General features: G+C 34.2%; 1 protein-coding gene across 1 annotated transcript; it reads left to right on the top strand.

The window, feature by feature from the left end:
* Window positions 1-9,513: 9,513 nt before the first annotated feature.
* On the top strand, window positions 9,514-21,582 carry LOC109612365 (uncharacterized). Its single transcript, XM_059126991.1, has 4 exons — window positions 9,514-9,571; window positions 14,071-14,552; window positions 14,628-14,826; window positions 21,527-21,582. Exons 1-4 carry the CDS (start codon window positions 9,514-9,516, stop codon window positions 21,580-21,582), a joined length of 795 nt encoding a protein of 264 aa, XP_058982974.1.

Raw genomic sequence — 21,582 nt, 5'->3', positions numbered from 1 at the left:
TAAAATATTAAATGAAAATCACCTTTCATAGACGCTATTAATGTAAATTGTTATTTAGACTCCGTTTATTTTCGTTTGTCATTCTTTTTACAATTTTTTAAGTACAGATTTGAACAAACGGGGAAAGGGATATGCAAAATGAAGTGAAAAATCATTTATTTTAATTGTGATGTGGTGTACGTAGTCTATAATTAAGCATTTCAAAATTGTATAGAGAATGTAATCTCTTTCTTTCTGACATTTGACACAGGTATTTGTATTCTCTATTAGATAATCGTTGTTGTGGAGTGTATTTTACGGGTGTGAAGGACTTAAATTCAAAATCGGATGAAACATATATATGGGAGCTATAGCTATATCTGAACCGATTTTCATCGAATTTAATGTACTTGCTTCTAAACAAAATTCGATAGGATGTACCAAAATTCAGGTCATTCTGACTTATGGTAGCCATTTGGTGCGCAATTAACCCGAAATCCCGAGTTGAAGATATATGGGAGCTAAATCTAAATGTGATCCGATTATTACCAATTTTAATGGGGTTCGTCCTTGACCAAACAAATATTGTTTGCAAAATTTCATCTCAATCGGGTAATAAATGCCTCCTGCATTTTGTTCACAAGAATATATGGACGAACTGACATGCATAAATCGACTCAGAAAGTGATTCTATGAAGATCCTCAAAACTAACTATAAGTCTATCTCGCTCCCTTATCCATGTTACAAACAAATGCACAAAAACATAATACACTGACCACTGTGCAGGATAAAAGTATATCCACTATTTGTTATATCTCCAATATAAAAGTACCTATTGGTAGCGCTTCGAACTGTATAAGTATAACATAGCAACGAGCGGTATCACCTGACATCAGTATTTTTTAAGCTTTTGCTCCAATTTTGAACCGCCTTTTAAAATTTGGGGTTCCTAAATGAATTTTTTATGCCCTACAACACACTGAAGTACATGGTATCCTTTTTTTGCATTAAAAACGATCATTTTAGTGGTCCATCTGAGTCATTTCATGCATGCCCGTTACTTTTTCTATCTCTCCGTCTGTCCATGTAATTATGTAAGCAAAGTACAAGTCGAATTTTTTGCCGAATTGGAAAGAAATTTTGTACAGTTCATTAACGAACACCAATGAAATTGGAGACAATCGGTACAGATTTAGATATAGTTCCAACATCAATCTTTCCCGATTTCAAGATGATTGTGTAATATAATGTCCGCAATGCAAAAATTGTTTTTCAACTACTGTTGCAGAATATATGCGAAAATTGAACAAAAGAAGCGCTCTCAGCTCCGTATATAAAAAAGATAAATTCGATTCTCAAATTTGACGAATTCCAATATTTTTACTAATAAGATAAAGTGAAAATAATAGATATCGGTCCACTTCTTTATAAAAAAGGAAATATGTTTCCATTGCTATTTATTAAATGAAAAGTTAAATTTGTACGTAATGTTGCATTTATATACATACCTCCACCATACCATGAAGGGTATATTAAGTTTTCGAAATACTCATGATAGACCCTACTTAACATCAGCATAAAATACAGTCGTTTACGCTACATCCGTCTATATATGTGATTGACTGTCTGTCTGTTGTATCACGTCACCTTTCCAACGACGACATAGATAGCTGACATTTTCCACACATATACATTCTGTCAAAAGGCAGGTTAAGATCGTAAACTAACAATGTATGTCCACGTTTTCCCATAGCCCCCATATAAGGGTAACCATAGTACAATTATTTCCAAGGTAAAATATTAAAAACATATATTTTAAAAATTTTCAAATTCTATTGAAATTTAAATTAATATTATATATTTTGGGCAAAACAAAGGTGTCCGAATAGAGGTAGGCCCTAGATCAAAACCTGATCTTAAATATATTCGAAATTCTTGCCAGCTACACCCCCTTTTTTAGGGAAGAAAACTACAAAAAATAAATTTGACAATGATAATAATAAATAATAAATAAAAAATGTAATCGTGTGATAGCAGGGTAAAAAATTGGGTCCCATATATGTTTTTCTTCCACAGTAATAAAACGCGACTATCTATCAATTCCGTATATAACACAATATTTTTTTCAAAAGCTAACATAGACCCTTCCGGAAAGTGCACAACTTACATTAACAACAACAGCATGTGTCACTCTTAGTTAATACTTAACTATAAAAACACTTATTTTTTAAAAGCGCCAACCAAACACTTCAAATGAACTTGGCACAAAACTTGCTTTCATGCTGCTCATGCATTTTTATGACTCTCATTCTTGACAGTCCTTTGGCATGAAACAACAAACCACTTGATGGTGCCGGCAAAAGCATAACACTCTTATGGCATTGAAACGCTCATTGGCAATGTATGCCTACAATAAACAAAGCCACGCTATGGATGATTATAAAGCATATGAAATATGATGGAATTTTTGTTTTTCTCTATGTTTGAACAAGGGTGTTAATTATAAATTAGCTATAGTCAATGTTTCAAGATTAAATAAAAAACCGAAACTAATATTAGCTGGATTTGAACAAGCCTTCTAGAGATAGAAAACCATTAATAGGCCTTTGATACATGTTAACCAATGCACAGATTGAACATTTTGCACAGACTTTCTAAACAAGGTTAAATTTCTAAACAAAATTAAAAATTGAGAATGAAGGCCTTGGACACCTTTTGAGTTTAACTCTATTATGTATATTATTATGAATTCGAAATCTATTTGTAACTTTTTGAGAACGTAGCGAGAGGGGTTGCCTATTCTTATCACAATTGTATAATGGATGAAACACAAACCTTACACCTCATTTTATGTACATAAATTAAATTTTGCAAGTCCTGTTCAAAGTTCTGCTTTTAATTACGTATATGGCTTAAATAAACAATGTACGGACATACAATTTTGGCATCGCCCCAAAAATCTTAAATTACACAACAAATATTATGTAAGTCGTTTTCCAAAACACACATTGTTGCTCCTCGACAAACAAGGACTTGAATTTAAACAATTTGTTTAAAAAAGTAATCGCCATCCCTTTTCGAATGTTTGGTGTGTGTGTTTGTTTTTTTTTTTTTTTCAAAGAAAGGTGCGAAAGCACCACAGCCTTCGTTTAACATTACTTCGAAATTTTAAATGAAATCACGCTCTGTGTACTCATGAAGGGTTCAGCATACCACATTCTCATCGCCAAACACGTACACTTCCATTTCATTAGTTTGAATGTGTGAACACTTTTAAGCTACATATTAAATTTTTGTAACGTGTATGGACATATTTGAGATACAGGCATGGCATATGTGTATGAATATGTGTGTATGTATATTCGTGTGTATATAATTGTCATGTTTTATTGTGAAGACAAAAGGGGACACATTTTAAATTGTGTGAAGAAGGGAATTTTATTTAAAGTGATAGTCAATAAAACAAGTTAAAAAAATCAGTCGGTTTTTCCGATAGAAGTATTCTCTCAGCCAATGTTCGATTATTTAAATATAACTTGACTTCGGTTATGATTATTCGAACTTTTGACCCTATATAGAGAAGGTTCCGAAGGAATGGACCGATATCGGATATAAATAAATATGACATAAATATTACGAAGTTTCATGTTTGGAGTTTTCGACTATTTCTCTAATTTATATCAGATATGTGATAATTATTAAAAAACGTACATTGAGTCGATATAGTCGACCCAAGTACTCCAATTTCATACTTCATCTACTACAGATAAAAATATTGGTATGGGCTAAATTAAAAAAAAACAAGTAAGCAATAGCTACAGTCGAGCGGGGCCGACCGTTGAATACCCTACAACACTTTAATAAACGACACAGTTTATATAGGCGAGATACTCGAAAGAATTCCACAAGATATTGTGACAAATAATAAAAGAAAACCATAAGATTTCGTTCTCTAATTTTCGAATAATAGCAACTTAAACTAATTTGCTCATTTCCAATTTATTGGTAGATGTTGCACGTAAACGGAACCAATAGATAGATCTGGAACCAATATTTCCCAAAGACCTAAATCTCTCAGAAGTGGCAAAAGATTAACATTTGTTATTGGTTTTTGACTGAAACGCATCTATATGAGATACAGACATTTGACTATGTTCTTCAACGAAATCAGAGTTAACGAAATAGTCAGAATTGCGTCTTTCCTGTATTTGTGAATTCTCCAAAAAGTCACTGGAATGGTCATTTTCGTATTTTGTCTACAAAATTTGGCAAACTACTTCACACATTGAATATTTTTGGATGGCCATCCAAAACTGCTTGGTTTTGCAATGCCCGGTAACCCCCATTCAAATGTGCGTGAGGATCGGGCAATAATTACGACCTGCTGACAATTTTGCAGTTTTTTTTGGTCCATTTCAACCCCTAAATATATAGCGATCATCTCCAAAAAGAGTAGGCTTCTATTCTGACACTCATCTGATCCCCATGCAAAATTTCGTTAGGATCGGGCCATAAATGCGATCTGTATATGCTATCCTGATATCCTAACTACTTAGTTTTGTTAGCTGTAGAAATATTACCAAATGTTTAATTCAAAATGAAAATATGCCAAAAATGTGACAAAATTGAAAAAAATATGAGAAAATTTTACAAAATCAATATTTTCATCTTTAGAGAGATATTTTTATGCGATTTTTTAGACGTTGTTTCTTTCCTGCCAAGAGGCCATTCTGAATTAATGAGAACTGTCGAAATCAGTTCAGCCGTTCTCGACATATAAGAGATCTTTCAAGCATATCTTCTTTGATAGACATATTTATCGCACATATTTTGCTATATATCCGTTTTGTTGGATGTTAATATCAATGTAAAGATCAGAAGTAACCTTGTCATGGCTTTGTGATTTTGCCGGGATTAAAAATATTCGCGGTTTAATGAAAAATTTTGAATTTTTTCAACACAAAAGATATGGTCTATTTTATCCGCTAAATATTATCCGATGACCACCCAAATTGGTAGGCTTCTTCCCCGCCCTAAATTCTAGCTACATGAGAAGTTCCACGTCGATTGGTCTTTAATTGCGACCTGTATAGCTACTGCAAAATCGGACATTTTTTCAGTTTTTGGTCCATTTCGACCACTAAATATTATGCGATCATCTCCAAAAGAAATAGGGTTCTATTCTGACCCTAGCCCCACCTCCATTCTAAATTTCGTGAAGATCGGGCCATAATTGCGACCTGTAGAGTGATTACAAATTAACATGGACAGACGGACGAACGACTCAACTCGGCGAGATAGGAAGATCCATATATACTTTCCTATGTGGGAAATCAATATTTCGAGGTGTTACATAATTTTTGGCCAAATCAAACTTATAATACCCCCAACACATAGTGTTGTAGGGTATAAAAAGAAAATCTAATAATTATATTCAATTTTATGCGAAAACATAAATTTCATACTCATATAAGGTTTCTGATTGAGAGAAATATTTAGATACGGGAAGTTGTAAAGAGTCGCTGACTTGTTTCGCAAGTTATGATAGATAAAAGTATTGAAAATTGGGACCCTTAATAGGTGAGGTACCAGAAGATGTTCACAAATATCTATAATCTTCACAACAGATCTTGTATTAGCACAAATGTTTGTATGTTTGAAATTTGAGGAGAGTTGGATGCTTATATCGCTTTCCTTGAGCGTTTTGTTTTTCAAAATCTTGAACCTTGTATCTTGTAGGGGAGGTACCGGAAGGAATGGTCCGATCTCTACCGTTTTTATAACAAAACCTGTGTAGATGGAAATATTCAGATGTGTCTGGTCCAAATGAAATCGGATGTTAATTTCACGTTATATGAGCATAATGGATATTCAAAATTTCGACCTTTTGTGGGAGAGGTACCAGAAAGAGTGGGCCGATATATTCTATCTTAACACCAGATCTTGAGTTTATAAAAATATTGTGATGTGATGTTGGGATATTAAGACAATCGGATTCTCACTTCACATTTTATAAGGATTATAATTATTTAAAATATTGACGCTTTGTGAGGGAAGCACTTGATGGAGTGAACCGATATTATCCATTTTTGCAATTGAGGAAAATATTAGAAGTTGAAGCAAAATCGGATTATTGATTCTCTTTCTGTGGAAATTTGTTTTTTTTTTTTTTTTTTTTTTGAAAATTTTAATTTTTAACACCAGACCTTGGGTTTGTAAAAATATTAGGATGTATGAAATTTGGGGAAGGAACCAGAAGAAGCGGGCCGATATTGTCCATTTTCGCACCTGACTTAGCACTGACGCAAATATTAGGATTTGCAAAGTTGAAGCAAAATCGCTTTCGCTTTCTTTGCAATAAAATATTTTCTTTGAAAATTTCGACATTTTGTGGGGGAGGAACCAGAAGGAGTGGACCAAGTTTGGACCAAATCCAGCCAGAGAGAACCAGTCAGACAGACAGACGGACGGACATCGCTAGATCGACTTCAAATGTCCTGAAACGTATTTGGTCCAAAGAGACCTAAGGTCTAAAACCGTTATTTCGACTAGGCACGTTTTGACAAAGGCATGTATTTTCAGACAATGGCATGAATTTTCAAAAGTTACAATTTCATCATCTCAAAACAAAATATAAGCTCATAGTTTGTTATAGTATTATACTCTCTGAATCCAAGGAATGCAATTATAAATAATGTACAACACTATGCATTTACTTATTTAAATTCCCCTCAGAATATATGTATTGCGGTTATATTACAAACGATTAAATTCATCCAAAGCTATAAATTTGCATAAATGTTTAAATGTCCAACTAACCCTCCCATGGAGATTGCATTTTAATAAAAAAAAATAGAACAACAAAACTAAAAAAAGGACAAACAAAAATAGAATATCTCGGAATTACCTGAATCGAGTTTCCATGCTCATGTCACATCGCATCGCATCGCATCGTAACGACAACAATAACAAGAAACCATCTCTAGAATATTCAACAACATTTCCACAATGTGGCAATAAAAGGCGGAGATTTGTTGTTGTCGAAGCTACTAGGGGCTGGCAGAGGCACTACACTACTACCGTGTCTGGTACCTTGTGGTCAGCAAGTATATTAAAAACACATTTACATTGTGGACCCACCCGGAGCCAGCAAAACTAAACTGTTTAGACAAAAGACAAATGCTTGTTGTGAGAATGCAACGGATACATTTAGAATAAATAAATAAACACTTAAGCAGATGAATGTTGCAGGACCAACTGTAGCTTGCATGCAGCAAAAATATCCCAGTGAAACGAAATGATGTCACAGAATACGAATTTTCTGATCTTTTCAGTAAACAGGTTTTTTTTTAAGTTTTTTATTTGTTTTCTTTTTTTTTTTTTTTGCTGTCAACCAAACATAGCTTAATTTTAAGTGCGTGGCATACATACTGATGAAATTCAGTTTGAATTTTCGAATTAATACACGCTTGATATTTTCAAACATTTTCGTTTAGTTAACGCAGTTTGAAAACGTCAATTAAAGAAGCTATTGCTACTTTTCTGTAGAGCATCTCTATTCCATAAAATCCTACCAGTTACACAAACTGTTACTGACAGCAAAAATTATGAACATATCAGAATTGTCAAGCACATATGCATGTCAGTTTGTATGTTGTACCTCTCCGGCGACAGTACCAACTCATCAAATTGAGTATGTGTCCATGGAGAGCCGAAGTACTTAGCGAGAAGTTGGTCAGTAAATAAAGAGGCAAAACAAAATCAACAAACAACAATGCAACCGACATAGAACTTAATGTGATTACTTTGGTAAACCATAGCATACTTTCAGGCAGTTACGCTTCTGAGTTCGTTCTGGTAATGTGTGTGATGTGATGGACATTGGAGGGAAATATGTAACCAGTTGTTTTAGAGGAGCCCAAAATATTACACATTTTTTACTGTAAGCCGATATATTTAGACAAAAAGGGTTCGAATAGAAAATTGCGTAGTAACACTGTTGTAATAACAAACAAGTTGGCATTGGCAACCTACTATTCACATGTATTCACCCATATTAGCTTCCGTCAAAGCAATACATACAGTTTTATATGGAAATATTAAACAAATTTCAATAAAAATTGATAGTTGCTCCACTCCAGAACATGCAAGAATATATCAGTTTTCCATTTTTTCGATATTTTGTTTGTTTACAAACTGCTGGACAACGAATATTTTCTCATGGGAGAAAACCAAATTCGGCAGTTCACCACTTTCGGCCAAGCGAAGCAACTCTTTCGCTCCTTTAAGTCTATTTCCTTTTTGTTGCGGTGTAAGTTCTTGCACTTTTTGGAATCTCAATGGCTTTATATTGAGCTTATTTTTCAATATTTGCCGAATAGAATATTGCGATATGTTCAGCTCACGAGCCATTTTTCGGCTACTTCGGGTTTCGATCAAGTGGCTTCTTTACTTTTCGAAACATTTCTGATTATGTTGCTGTTTCCTTCCATCCACTTCCTTGACGTTGGCATACGCTACCAGTATCACGGTAACTAGACACAAAATATTTATTCACATTTAAATGCTGGAGTGCTCTAACGATAGCCCCTTGTGGTTTTCCAGCCAAATATAAAGAAATCACACTATAACGATTAAATACCATCACGAATAACTTTTTTCTGGAAAATTCTCACCAAAATACTTTTGAGCTGTCACTGGGATAATTTTAACAGCTGTCGGACGAGTGATTTTGAAATGACAGCAGTCTGAAGATTGTTGCAGTTTTTTAATCTCACGCTGTATTTCGGCTGATTTCATGCATGTTATGCATCAAACTCGATATTTATGTCCCGTTCCAATGAAATTCACAATGTTTGGTTCTAATAATAAATTTGACCAATTAATTAGAAATTGGTTAAGATTTGAATATAGCTCCCATATATATTATCGGCCGATTTCACATATTTGATGCACCAAACACGGAATGTACCTCCAATTTGCAAGGCCGAGCTGTGTGTTTGTTAAAAAAGTATTACAATAATGACGTTTTTAAAATTTTTAAATTGGTCTTACTTTTTAAAAAACAGATATTGGTATATACAATTTTGAATGCATATCAAATCAGAAGGGGTAGCGAAGCACACCGGGTTCAGCTAGTTTTATATATAATCTTTTCGTAGTTTTTGTGTGATTTTTTATATTTTTTTAAATCGAGAAAAATAAATAAACTTCGTGGCAATATATAAGTTTTAGTGTCTTTTAAGAAATAGTTTTGCTCTAGAACTCATAATTTGCAATATATTTTAAATGTATTTTTTCCACTCACCTGAATATTTAACTTCTTGTATGAATATGTGTTTGTCTACACATGTAAAATACTCAAGATTTGTCTGTACTTTAAATTTCCTAATTAGCTTAATAAATAATGTGTGGAAATACCAAACGTCACTTGTCAATCCTAATATCCAATATATTAAAGGATAAACAATGGAAATGATTTCAATAAAAATTGATCGACATTAAAATTTATTACCTAATTCCAAAGTGACACAATGAAAAGAGCAACTAATTCCCAAGACATTGTTAAATTGAATGTAAATTTAATGCCATGTAAATGGAGATTTTACAACATTTAATTAATGTGCATATTTCCGATAACGACATTGAACATTAATAAATGTCAAAATATTTAATACTGTGAATATACATATGAATATATATACATGCATGTCTATACAGGGAATGGTTATATTTATATGAAAGAATACACACACACATAAAAGAATTATGAATTATTACTTTCCAGCCAACCAACCGACCATTGCTTGTCAATAATTTCCATATGAAAATGTCCGTCATGCATAAAGGAAGTAGCAAATTAATGAATTCTTCAAAGGCATTGTCGAATGCCAGATAGTATAATGTGCCGAAACTCTTTGAAATATGTGCATGTGAAGATAATTATAAGATATCTTATTTGTGGTGAATTCTAAGACATCATGGCTTATATAAACATATGGACACACTAGCACATCATGAATGAGATTTGAGAAAATTAAAATACCTCTCATTTTAGTAAAGTTCCCGTTCATGGAAATATAATTAAATATGCATGTATACTGTTCTATTAATACATATCGAACTATGCGAGTAAAATACGGATTATTGGCCATTAGAGAAATTACTTTACATGCATTAAAATTGATAAAAAAAATTCTGTTTAAATTTAAGGATTATAGAGGAATCTTTATTAATTTGAATTAGAAAGAGTTCATTAAAGATTTTTGTTAGTTGGAGGATAAGAGTCGATTCCACCTCTGAATGGGATGTGAGCTCACCCTAAATCCTTTGTAAAACATTATGTCATATTAGTTCAACAAATGTTCGATCGTTTATGTTTCTTCTCCATAGGTAAAGGGCGTGTATTAATTAATCTTTGCATGTGAACCGCATAACTCATGTATACCCTAGCCATGTACTTGTATTAATGTCCACTGCACTAGACACGCAGGAAGTGCTAAATTTGGTACATTTTGGATTTAAGTGAACGGATGGAGCTTGAAATTTGAAATTTTGATATTGGTGTGACTGTTAATGCGTATGGTTGAAATGTGAATCTGGTTTTGAAAATATGTTATAAACAGTTTAAAAAGTACTAAGTTGAGGTTGATATATTGAAGTAAATTAAAAAAAAAAGTACCAAAAAGTACTAAATGGTATTAAATGTGGTATTTAAGGAAGGGATAGAGTTGGAAATCTGAAATTTGTGATGAGGATCTTTGATATTGTATAGAATTGATGACACAAACGTTTTATGGATAAAGTTAAGGTAAAAAATTTACTATCAGAACTTAGTTTATAAAGTATGGTTGATATAAGGAGGTGGTTTTGGAAATGTGAATTATGTGTAATAACTGTACTATATGGTACAAAACTTGGGTGAATTAAAATAGGTGGAATGTTAAAATTTAGTTTGATAAAGGTCTTTCTGGAAATGTATATAAAAAGTTTACGAAAAGTACTAAATGGTACTAAATTTAGCAATAGCATGGGTATAGATGTGGTAATATGTTTTTTTATGTTAATATAACTGTGAATGAGTTGCATTTAGATGAGGAGTCTAATTTAGAAATTCCAATAACGGGCGTAACATTTAAAAAATCCGAAATGAAACCAAATTTTTATATATGCAGGAATATAATTCTCACATTAGGGTAACTGTGGGTTATACAAGACACAGTTCTTGTAAATGCGTGCTATATACGAGTAGTGTATGAAAAGTGATGACTTCGGTAGGAGTGTGAGTACAGAAAACCTGTAAGGAAAAATCAAAAGTCAGGCACTATGCATATTTAGTAGAGCTCCTGTAAAAAAAGAATATATTTGATGTAGATCATACCAACTATCAACATATGGCTTTAGAGCAGTTATAGTTTGGTTTCGGAGGAAACTAATATAAAGGAAATATATCCAATTCTGAATCGGATTTCATTAAATTTGACGGAGAAATTTTAATCTTTTTTACCATATAACATTCCTATAGAGTGCATGATATCACTTCGAGAAGGCGAGTTCTACAAAACGGAAACGTACCTCCCGAAACTCACTCTATTTGGGCTGATATTAGCCATTATTTGCACAATAATCTTGATATCGGATTTAGAATATATATGGGAGCTTTATCCAAGTCTTAGTCGTTCTCGATAAATTTTGGAAAAGGTATCTCCGAGCATATCTGGTATCAAATATAATTGTTGTCGAATGCATATTATGTATGTGAGGGAATTAAACCTCAAAACGGATGAAACATATATATGGGAGCTATAGCTATATCTGAACCGATTTTTACCCAATTTGATGAACTTTCTTCTACACTGAATTCGGTCCGATGTGCCAAAATTCAGATCATTAGGACAGATATTGGGCATTTGGTGCACATTTAACCTGAAATTGGTTGAAGATATATATAGCTCCTATATATATCATCAATCTGAACGATCGCGATACAACTTAGCAGAGGTATTTCTGGGCTGTATCTGATACCAAACATCATTCTCGTGGGGTGCATACTACGAATATGCGGGACTTAAAAACCAAATCGGATGAAAAGTACATATGGGCGCTATAGCTATATCTGTACCGAATTTCTCCAAAATTGATGTACTGGCTTCTAGACTGAATTCGACAGGATGTACTAAAATTAATGACTTCTGGACAGATATTGTCAATTTGGTGCCAAATTAACCCGATATTTGACGTACTTGCTTCTAGACTAAATTCGGTTGCATGTGCCTAAATGCAGGCCATTTGGACTTATATTGACCATTTGGTGCATAACTAACCCGAAAATATATGGGAGCTATATCCAAATCTGATCGGATTATCACCAATTTCAATAGGGTTCGTCCTTGGACCAAACAAATGTTGTTTGGAAAATTTCATCTCAATCGGATAATAAATGCGACCTGCATTTTGTTCACAAGAATACATGGACGGACGGACGGACTGACATGCATAAATCGACTCAAAAAGTGATTTTATGAAGGTCCTTAAAAGTAATTATGGGTCTATCTCGCTTCCTATTCCATGTTACAAACAAATGCATAAAGTTATAATACCCTTACCACCATGTGGTGCAGGGTATAAACATTAAGTTCGGCCGAGTCTTAAATGCCAAATTTGAAAAAAATCGTGGGTAAATTTGACTAGGATTATCAAAATACCAAATATATATGGGTATCGTTAAATCTGCGCTATAGGAAAATGTGGACCTAGATATTCAATGTTTAGCCACGGGAGCTAGATCCCATTATGACCTACAAATTCCAATTTTTAGACAAATCGGTGGAAAAAAGTGGCAAAAATCGTCAAAATGTCGAATTTTGAGAGAAACCGTTATTTGGGGGCTATACGAAAACGTTCACTTATACATACAATGTTCCGCTACCGGAGCTAAAAGCCATTATGACCTACATATTCTAAATTATAGACAAATACGTGGAAAGATATGGCAAAAATCATGAAAATGCCGAATATCGGTAGGAACCGTTATATGGGGGCTATACGAAAATCTAGACCAATACATATAATGTTTCGCCACCGGAGTTAGAATCCATTGTGACCTGCAAATAGCAATTTTTAGACAAATCCGTGAAAAAAAATTTGAATCAAAATACCAAATACAATCCTAGACACAATACAAATTGTTGTGCTCTACGTCAAATAATGTGGGCTCTATCGTGATTTCAACAGAGAGACAGACGGGCATGGTTAAATCGACTTAGAATTTTATACTGAATATTTAGGGATCTATGACGAATATTTACGGATCTTTGACGATCATTTATGGATGTTACAAACGGAATGACAAAGTAAATATACCCTTCTTTTCAAGGTGGAGGGTATAAAAACTAATGGTAGAATTTTAAGAATAATTAAAAAAAGTAAATAAATAGGAATTGTGTATGACACAAAGAGCCAATATTAACACATTTTTGCCTTGCTTCTCGGAAATCAATTGAACGTTATTAACTTCTATTGAAAACTATTGCCTTTGATTTTCCATGAAAATATTTAATTACTATATGCACATGAAATATTTAATATTGCTGATTTAATTGCTTTATCATATGGTTTAGAAAGGTTTTGCGAAACCAAATCTAGCCTTGAATAATTAAATGTTTCACAATGTAATATTTTTATCAATTATTTCAAAATCTAAATTCATGTAATCTCTCAATATTACATTCAATTGCAATGAATGCCTAATACGTTTATAATAGTTTGTATTTTTGACATCATATAGCTATGTGAATGAAATAACTTGCCAAATTGCCTCGTTTTTGTGTAAAACTAAATATACGTTTACCCACACAAACACACAGAACTCGCTACCAATAACATGCGACCATCTAAACCAACAACAACTATAATGAGAAATATTCTTTCATTAGTTTTATTTGGGTTAGCCATCAGTGATGTTATTATAGAGGAAACCAATTAATTTTGATTTGTTTATTTTGTTGTCGTTGCAGGTATTTGGTATAACAGCGAAAATCGTGATTGGGTTCGTATTGCCGGCCGATAGTATCCATTACACCCTGTCAAAGGGTTGAGACACACATCACTACGCAAGCCGTCATCCTTGAACACAGCAAACAGCACTTACATTAACGCTTATCCAGCAGCACCGCCACCTACACCACATTGTATTTGTAGCATCGCAACAGCCCCATCAACACCCCAAGCAACCGCCGCCGAAACAGCAGCAACCAATACCACCTCAACCACCACCACCACTAACGCCAACTCCACCCCCAATACAAAAGCTAAAGAGAACGAGGCTAAAGGTCTTCTACCCCACAATTCCCATATCAATCAATTGCAAATAAATTACTTTCAATTCCCACCGAAAGCTTTGCTGTTGGACGATTCTATAACGGTAACATCACTATCAGCCCCCTCGCTGGCCACAACAACAGCAGTAGCATTAGCAGCGGCAAGTAGCGCCTGGCCATCGTCTAGTAACGAGTCCCCAACATCTGCCATTGGCGCAACAGGCTGTACATCTGCTAATAACTCACCGAAAAGTGTTTATCATTATCAACATCATCATCAACAGCATCAACAACACCACCACCAACACCACCGACAACATCATCAACAGCAGCAGCATCACCAACAACATCACCATCAACATTTATCGTTAAATCAACAGCACTCTCAATTGCATAACGTTGTATCTTCGCCACCACCAGCAACAACAACAACAACACCAGTTATTGCAACCAGCAACATGGGTCGTCGAGAGATTAAACGCTCCAATACAAGCAGCTCCACCACCAAATCATATGATAGTGGTAGTGGTAAGTACAGATTCATCCAGACACATTTTCAACTTTACCGAGATATGTATGTACATATGTGTGTTTATGCCACGTCATGTTGGCAACTAACTATATATTGTTGTAAATTTATTACCTGTCATTATTGTGAAAACCCATTGGAGTTGCTATGCTGAAGTGTTCAGATTGTATGCTATTAAAATAAATCATATAAGAAATGGCTATAGTAGGGTGTGACCGATCGAGTAAAAAATTTCTACAAGGAATTTTCGGTCACAGGAGGTAGTCTTCCAAATATCAAACTTGAAACAATTCTGATGGGGAAATGGGGAATATACCAAAATGTGGACCTAGGACAGTTTTATGTTTTCTATATATTGGCAACAGAAACAGCCATTTTACGGCAACCAAAACACTTCGCATCTGTTGGTGCAGTTATTTGGAGGCTATATGCAAAAGGGACCTATATAGCCCATTTTCAATATCAAAAGTCCTGTTGACCTAAAACACATCTGAGCACAGATGAACGGACATAGCTGAATCTAAATAGAATTTCAAGATTATATGCTTTGTGGAATGGAAAATGAATCATACAGGAATTAATATACCGTCCATAATACGGAGGAGGGTAAAAGATTTAGTCATTTGGGTTGATCCCTTCAAAAGTTATATTCATTATCACAGACGTATAGGGGAATCGTCAAAAAATAATCCTGAAATCTTCATAATACTCTAAAGTAAGACCACGTATAACTCAGACGCGTCACGACGGATTCCCACAATGTTTTACAATTCACAAGGGTCTCTTAGCAAAATAGAAAAGAAATTTAGAACAAGTAAAAAAGTTGTATGTTCCGCCGAGCCTAACTTTGAATACCCTCCACCATTTGGAAAGAATTTGGAAATTTTCGAAAAAATAAAAATCCGTTAAAAATGCAGTTAAAATCTTAAAAATACCGTATGTAACCGTTATACTCGTATTAGAGTCTCTACGACGACGTGGACCTGCACAGACAATTTTCTATCATAGGCTGTAATATCAATTACGAATTTCAAATACTAAATATGAAACGATTCCGGTGAATAATCTAGCAAAAATCATCAAAATACCGAATATCGGGAGGTACCGGGTATATGTGGGTTTTACGAAGACGTGGACCTGCACAGACAATTTTCTGTTTTAGACTGTAGTATCCATTGCGAACTTCAAATAGCAAATTTGAGACAATTCCTGTGAATAATGTCCCTAAAAATCATCAAAGTACAAAATATCGGGAGGCACCGTTATATGGAAGGCGTGGACCTGCACGGACAATTTTCTGTCATAGGCTGTAGTATCCATTACGAACTTCAAATACCAAATTTGATACAATTCCGGTGAATAGTGCCAAAATCATAAAAGTACCGAATATCGGGAGGTACCGTTATATGGGGGCTATACGAAAACGTGGACCTGCACAGACAATTTTGTGTTTTAGACTGTATCCATTACGAACTTCAAATAGCAAATTTGAGACAATTCCGGTGAATAATGTCGCTAAAATAATGAGAATACCGAATATCGGGGGTTGCCGTTATATGGGGCCTATACGAAGGGGTGGACCTACACGGATAATTTTCTGTCATAGGTAGGGTTAGGATCAGAATGGTTTTGGGTGATATTCGCAAAATATTTAGTGTTTGATATGAAATGAAAAATAAAAACAGAAAAATTGTGTAGACTTTGAAGTCGCCTTACAGTTCTGGCCTGAGGACCAATAGATATGAAATAATTAGTTAGATTGGAATTTACGACAAGTCTGACGCCTAACATTTTGGGTGGTCGGCGGATAATAATTAATTGGTGAAATGGACCACCATTTTTTGTAACGAAATACCAAAATTAGCGAAATTAAAAATACATGAAAGTCGCACCTCAGATGCGTATTTCGTTGACGAATAGGTGCAATTAACGGAGATACAGGAAATCATACAGAGGAAAATTTTCAATTATTTTTTTGAATACCAATTAACATGACATAGACCTGAATATACTAAGAAGATTTGCATGACCTCGTGTTTCAGTCAAAAGCCAAGACAAAACTTCAAAAAGACTATGTTACATTATATCAAGAATTAAATGAAAATATAATCAATTGCAAGCCAAAGAGCGAATTTCGTAGGAAGAACATCTGCTTCGTCAAATAACGATGCCTTTTTGATCGTATGTTTATGCCCTACACCACATATTGGTAAGGGTATTTTGTCCTTGTTTGTAACAGAGAGAAGGAATCAAGATAGACCCATTGTTACTTTTGGGGATCTTCATAGAATCACTTTCCAGAAATATTTCTATCAAATTTTATGGAGATCGAATCAGATTTGGATATAGCTCCCATATATATCTGTATCTGATATTAGGTTATTGTGCACCAAATGGCTAATATCAGTCCAAATGAACTGAATCTTGGCAATTCCGACGGAATAATCTTAGAACCAAGTATTTCAAATTTGATGAAAATCGGAAATGTTTCATTCGATTTGGCGTAAAAGTCCCTAACATGTGTAATATGCACTGCACAACAAGGATATTTGACACCAGACAGCTTTAAAATACCTCTGCCAAATTTTATCGAGATCAGTTCAGATTTTTACATATCTTGGATATACATCTTCATACGATTTTACGATTGTTGTCCACTGTATATGTAATATCAGACCAAATTGAATAGATTTTTTCATATTGAAACAAATTTGATCAAATTTAGAGGTACAAAATCTCAAATTTGTTGAAAATCGATTCAAAGTCGGATATAGTTCCCAAATTGTGACTCCTCTAAAACCATGATACGCAATCAAATAAGGTACATAGTTGGCATGATCTACTTCACACAAATTCCCAATACAAACTTTTTAAATACGGATAATGGTGTAGGGTATCATGTAGTCGGCCCTGCCCAATTTTTCAACTTTCCTTACTGATTTTTTTAAATATCGATCCAGATCTATAAAATTGGAAAAATCAGGTTCAACATTTGGTTTATTATATAGTAGATATGGTGATGTTTCTCAAATAAATCTTCATTCTAGTTAAAAGAGTTTCAGATCTGCAGAATTTTTACCGCAAATTGTAGTGCTGTAGGGTATCAAATAGACGAACTATAGACTTAACTTACTTTTTGTGATATATTTTGTTAATTTTTTGCCATTTTTTCATATTGCATGACATTTCCTAATTTGACAGAATATATTGAGTTACAACTGAAAAAGTGTAGTAGGAGTGGCGTGGACATTTCGCATAAGCCCATATGGGCAGGGTATGGTTATATGACGATATTTCTATCCATATGCACCCACAAGAATCTCTATCACTTTTATGTGTTTTTCTTCTATGGAAAAACATTTTGATTGATAGCTAGCCATTATTTTATTATCTTTTCACATTCACAGACACATAAAACAATAACACACTTATGTATGTGTGTATAACAGATTTAGTTGAAAAGTGCATTTAGCCTGTTTGTACGTTTGTTTGTAATTTATGAACTTAAAACCAGCTAAACATATTTTCCTGAAAGTCGAAAAAATAGAAAGTACTACAACATCGCTTGACAGCAACATAGGCTACAAAAAGGTTGAAATTCCACTTGGAACTGGAGATATAACATGCATTTTGCATGCACATATCTATAGATCGGTTATAGATACAGTCTTCAAATTTGGAAAGAGTAATGGAATTTGGTACAAAAATAAATTTGTCAAATTGTATTGAATTCGGTTCAGATTTGGATATAGCTTCCATATATATTTTCGTCCGATTCCATGTATTTGATTTACCAAAAACGCTATATATCTCCGATTTCAATAAAATTGGAAATGTGTAACGAATTTGGTATAAAAATAAAATTGTCAAATTATATTGAAATCGGTTCAGATTTTTATATAGGTATCATATATATTTTCGGAAGATTTCAATGAAGTAAGAACGGTGTAACAGAATTCGGAACTAAAATAAATTAGACAAATTATATAGTAATCGGTTCAGATTTGGATATAGCACCCACATATATATGCGGCCGATTTCATGTATTTAATGCACCGAACACACCATGTATCTCCAATTTCAATGTTTGGAATGTGCGACGGAATTTGGTCTAAAAATAAATTTTGTCAATATACAGGGTGGGACAAAAAAAACTTCAACGAAGTCATACGCGATATTTTTTACTTTTTTCTAATTTAATTGAATGAAAGCAAAAAATGTCGGAAATAGAATCAAATTTTAGAATAAGTTTAGATTTGTTCGAAATGGTCACCTTTGGCTAGAAATATGGCCTTCAAACGGCTAATGAAACAGTCACACGCTTCCCGAATGTTGCTCTGTGGCCTATTCCCGGCGAAGGACTTGGTGCTAAGTCCTGTTGGAATGTCCAAGGTCTGCGGCCAAAATGTTTGCGTGTCCAAGGCTTTAATATACCCTCGGCATTTATTATGATGCGGAGAGCGACCATCGGCTGTTATGGCGGCCCACACCATCAGCATGGCCGGCGCTTGAGTTCTGGTGGCCAACCCAAGGTGCACATTTCAGCTGACTTCTTTGCAAGTAAACACGATCATTTTGTTTATTTACAAAGTGCTGGATAACGAATGTTTTCTCATCGGAGAAAACCAAATTCGGCAGTTCACCACTTTCGGCCAAGCGAAGCAACTCTTTAGCTCTTTTGAGTCTATTTTCTTTCTGTTGCGGTGTAAGATCTTGCACTGTTTGGAATTTAATGGAATTTTAATGGCCCGTGCTCTAAATTTGAAACACTTTTTCGTGGGTAAATGTGACTAGGTTTATCAAAATACTGAATATCGGAGGGCATCGTTATATGTGGAAAATGTGCCAAAAATCGTCGATATACCGAATATCGGGAGGTACCGTTATATGGGGGCTATATGAAAACGTGGGCCAATACGTACAATGTTTCGCCACAGGAGCTAGAACCCATTATGACCTTCAAATAGCAATTTTGGACAAATACGTGGAAAATGTGGCATAAATGATCAAAATAACGGAGGTACCGTCATGTGGGAGCTATATAAATAACTTCCAAGGACAACATTAATAACTGCCAAGGATAATATTTTCGTGTATGCGGATTGAGTTTAGCTTATTTCTTCTTCTCTCATGGTCAGCAGTACGTGGCATGTTCACTTGTTGGTAGGCCAAACAATTTGTTTGTTTACGCTCCTGAAGGATAAACAAAGAAATATTGTATATCCTTAAACATTACAGTAAATACGTTTTCAAAATTCTTGACATTATTTCACTTTTATATAAAAACAACAAAATTTTCGTATATAATATTTTGAATGCATACAAAAAAGCCAGTCTTATAAAAGTATTAAGATATGCCTTGTTTGAACTGAATTCCCGCAATTCGTTGTAAAATTTTGAATTTTATGGGCGAGGTACTAGAAAGAATTGTCCGGTACGATGTATTCCTTACTTAGAAAGCGTAATCCATACTTTAATTACATTATACTAAACAAATTGCATTTACAGTAGGGAGACAAATATTATGCCATGGAATTAAAGATGCCCTAAAGGTGTCCACTTTCCAATACCGTTGATGTAACTTCCTTCCGCGAATCCCTTATTAACTTAAGTATTTAAAAATAGGTAAACTCAAAGCACCGCGACAGGCATATACGTAACATGTAATTATTCACGCTAATAGGCACACATCTATTGACATGGTTAATTACATATCCCCATACAAAAGATTTAGCGAGAATTTGTGGTTACGTCAATGGTGATGTAGATTATTGTAGCTATGTACATAGCTACAATCTTTTGTAGAATGCAGAAGCACATGTATTCACACAAAATCCGTTATCCTTTTGTGAACACCAACCCAACACGCACTCATACGTTTATTGAATTTTCTCTAATGAGTTTTCCATAGTAACGATTTGAATGACAGCATTATCACTGACATTAACCTACCACCTCACACTTTGTGAAGCAATGAATGGCCACTCTTGGTCTTATATGATTTCCTTTGGCGTTGCGTTATCTCGTGTTAAGTCAGTTTCGTAATTTTCTTTGGAATTTATTAATCATCTTATGGAGTGTTGAATGAAAGGTCATAATGCCAGTGGATATCACAGAGAACACGCACTCACACAAACACGCACACACATACACACAGAATGAAAAAGGAAGATGAATGAATGACATTAAATTGTAAATTGGATGATATTGTAATTGGAAACGTCCATTTCTATTGATAGCTTATGAGATATTTGATTAATGTACTCACAGGCGTGTGAGTATGTGGGGTGTGTGGAATAATGAGATCGAAGATTAATGTAGTTGGATCTAAAACTATGGAAATTATTTAGTATTTAGACTAGTTAGGTAACATTTTCCACAGCATTTTTTTAAATTCCATACCTAGAGTTTGTAAAGCGTTCTACTACCTGTGGCAAATCATTGTATTCGGTATTTTTAGGCATTTAATTCTAAAGTTTCGAGCGTTATCTTTGAATACTTGATATTTTAGCTGAATGTTTTAACAGAACTTTCGCTATAGATAAAAAGTTCTGCAGCAGGAAATCTGTAACCCTGAATATACGAGGGCGGTTCGGAAACGTCTTAGTCTATCAATGAAAGAGAATAGTTAGTTTTTCAAAAATATTTTTATTTTTTAATATAATCTTCTGAAACTGTAATGCAATTTACCTTTTGCAGACAGTCAAACAATAAAAGACCTTTGCCATAACCTTATCAGCCGATTGGACGAATGA

Source organism: Musca domestica, unplaced genomic scaffold, assembly GCF_030504385.1.
Source record: "Musca domestica strain aabys unplaced genomic scaffold, Musca_domestica.polishedcontigs.V.1.1 42, whole genome shotgun sequence".
NCBI classification, from domain to species: Eukaryota; Metazoa; Arthropoda; class Insecta; order Diptera; family Muscidae; genus Musca; species Musca domestica.
Note: the sequence above shows the minus strand (reverse complement) of the source record. Positions and strands in the feature narration are given on the sequence as shown.

Bases quoted from the DNA above. Each gene is read 5' to 3' on its own strand.
- LOC109612365 (XM_059126991.1), top strand. From the start codon at position 9,514: ATGAAAAGAGCAACTAATTCCCAAGACATTGTTAAATTGAATGTAAAT. The intron at 9,572-14,070 runs GTAAATGGAGAT...ACCCTGTCAAAG, and splicing joins GAATGTAAATTTAATGCCAT to GGTTGAGACACACATCACTA. The intron at 14,827-21,526 runs GTAAGTACAGAT...TACCTTTTGCAG, and splicing joins ATCATATGATAGTGGTAGTG to ACAGTCAAACAATAAAAGAC.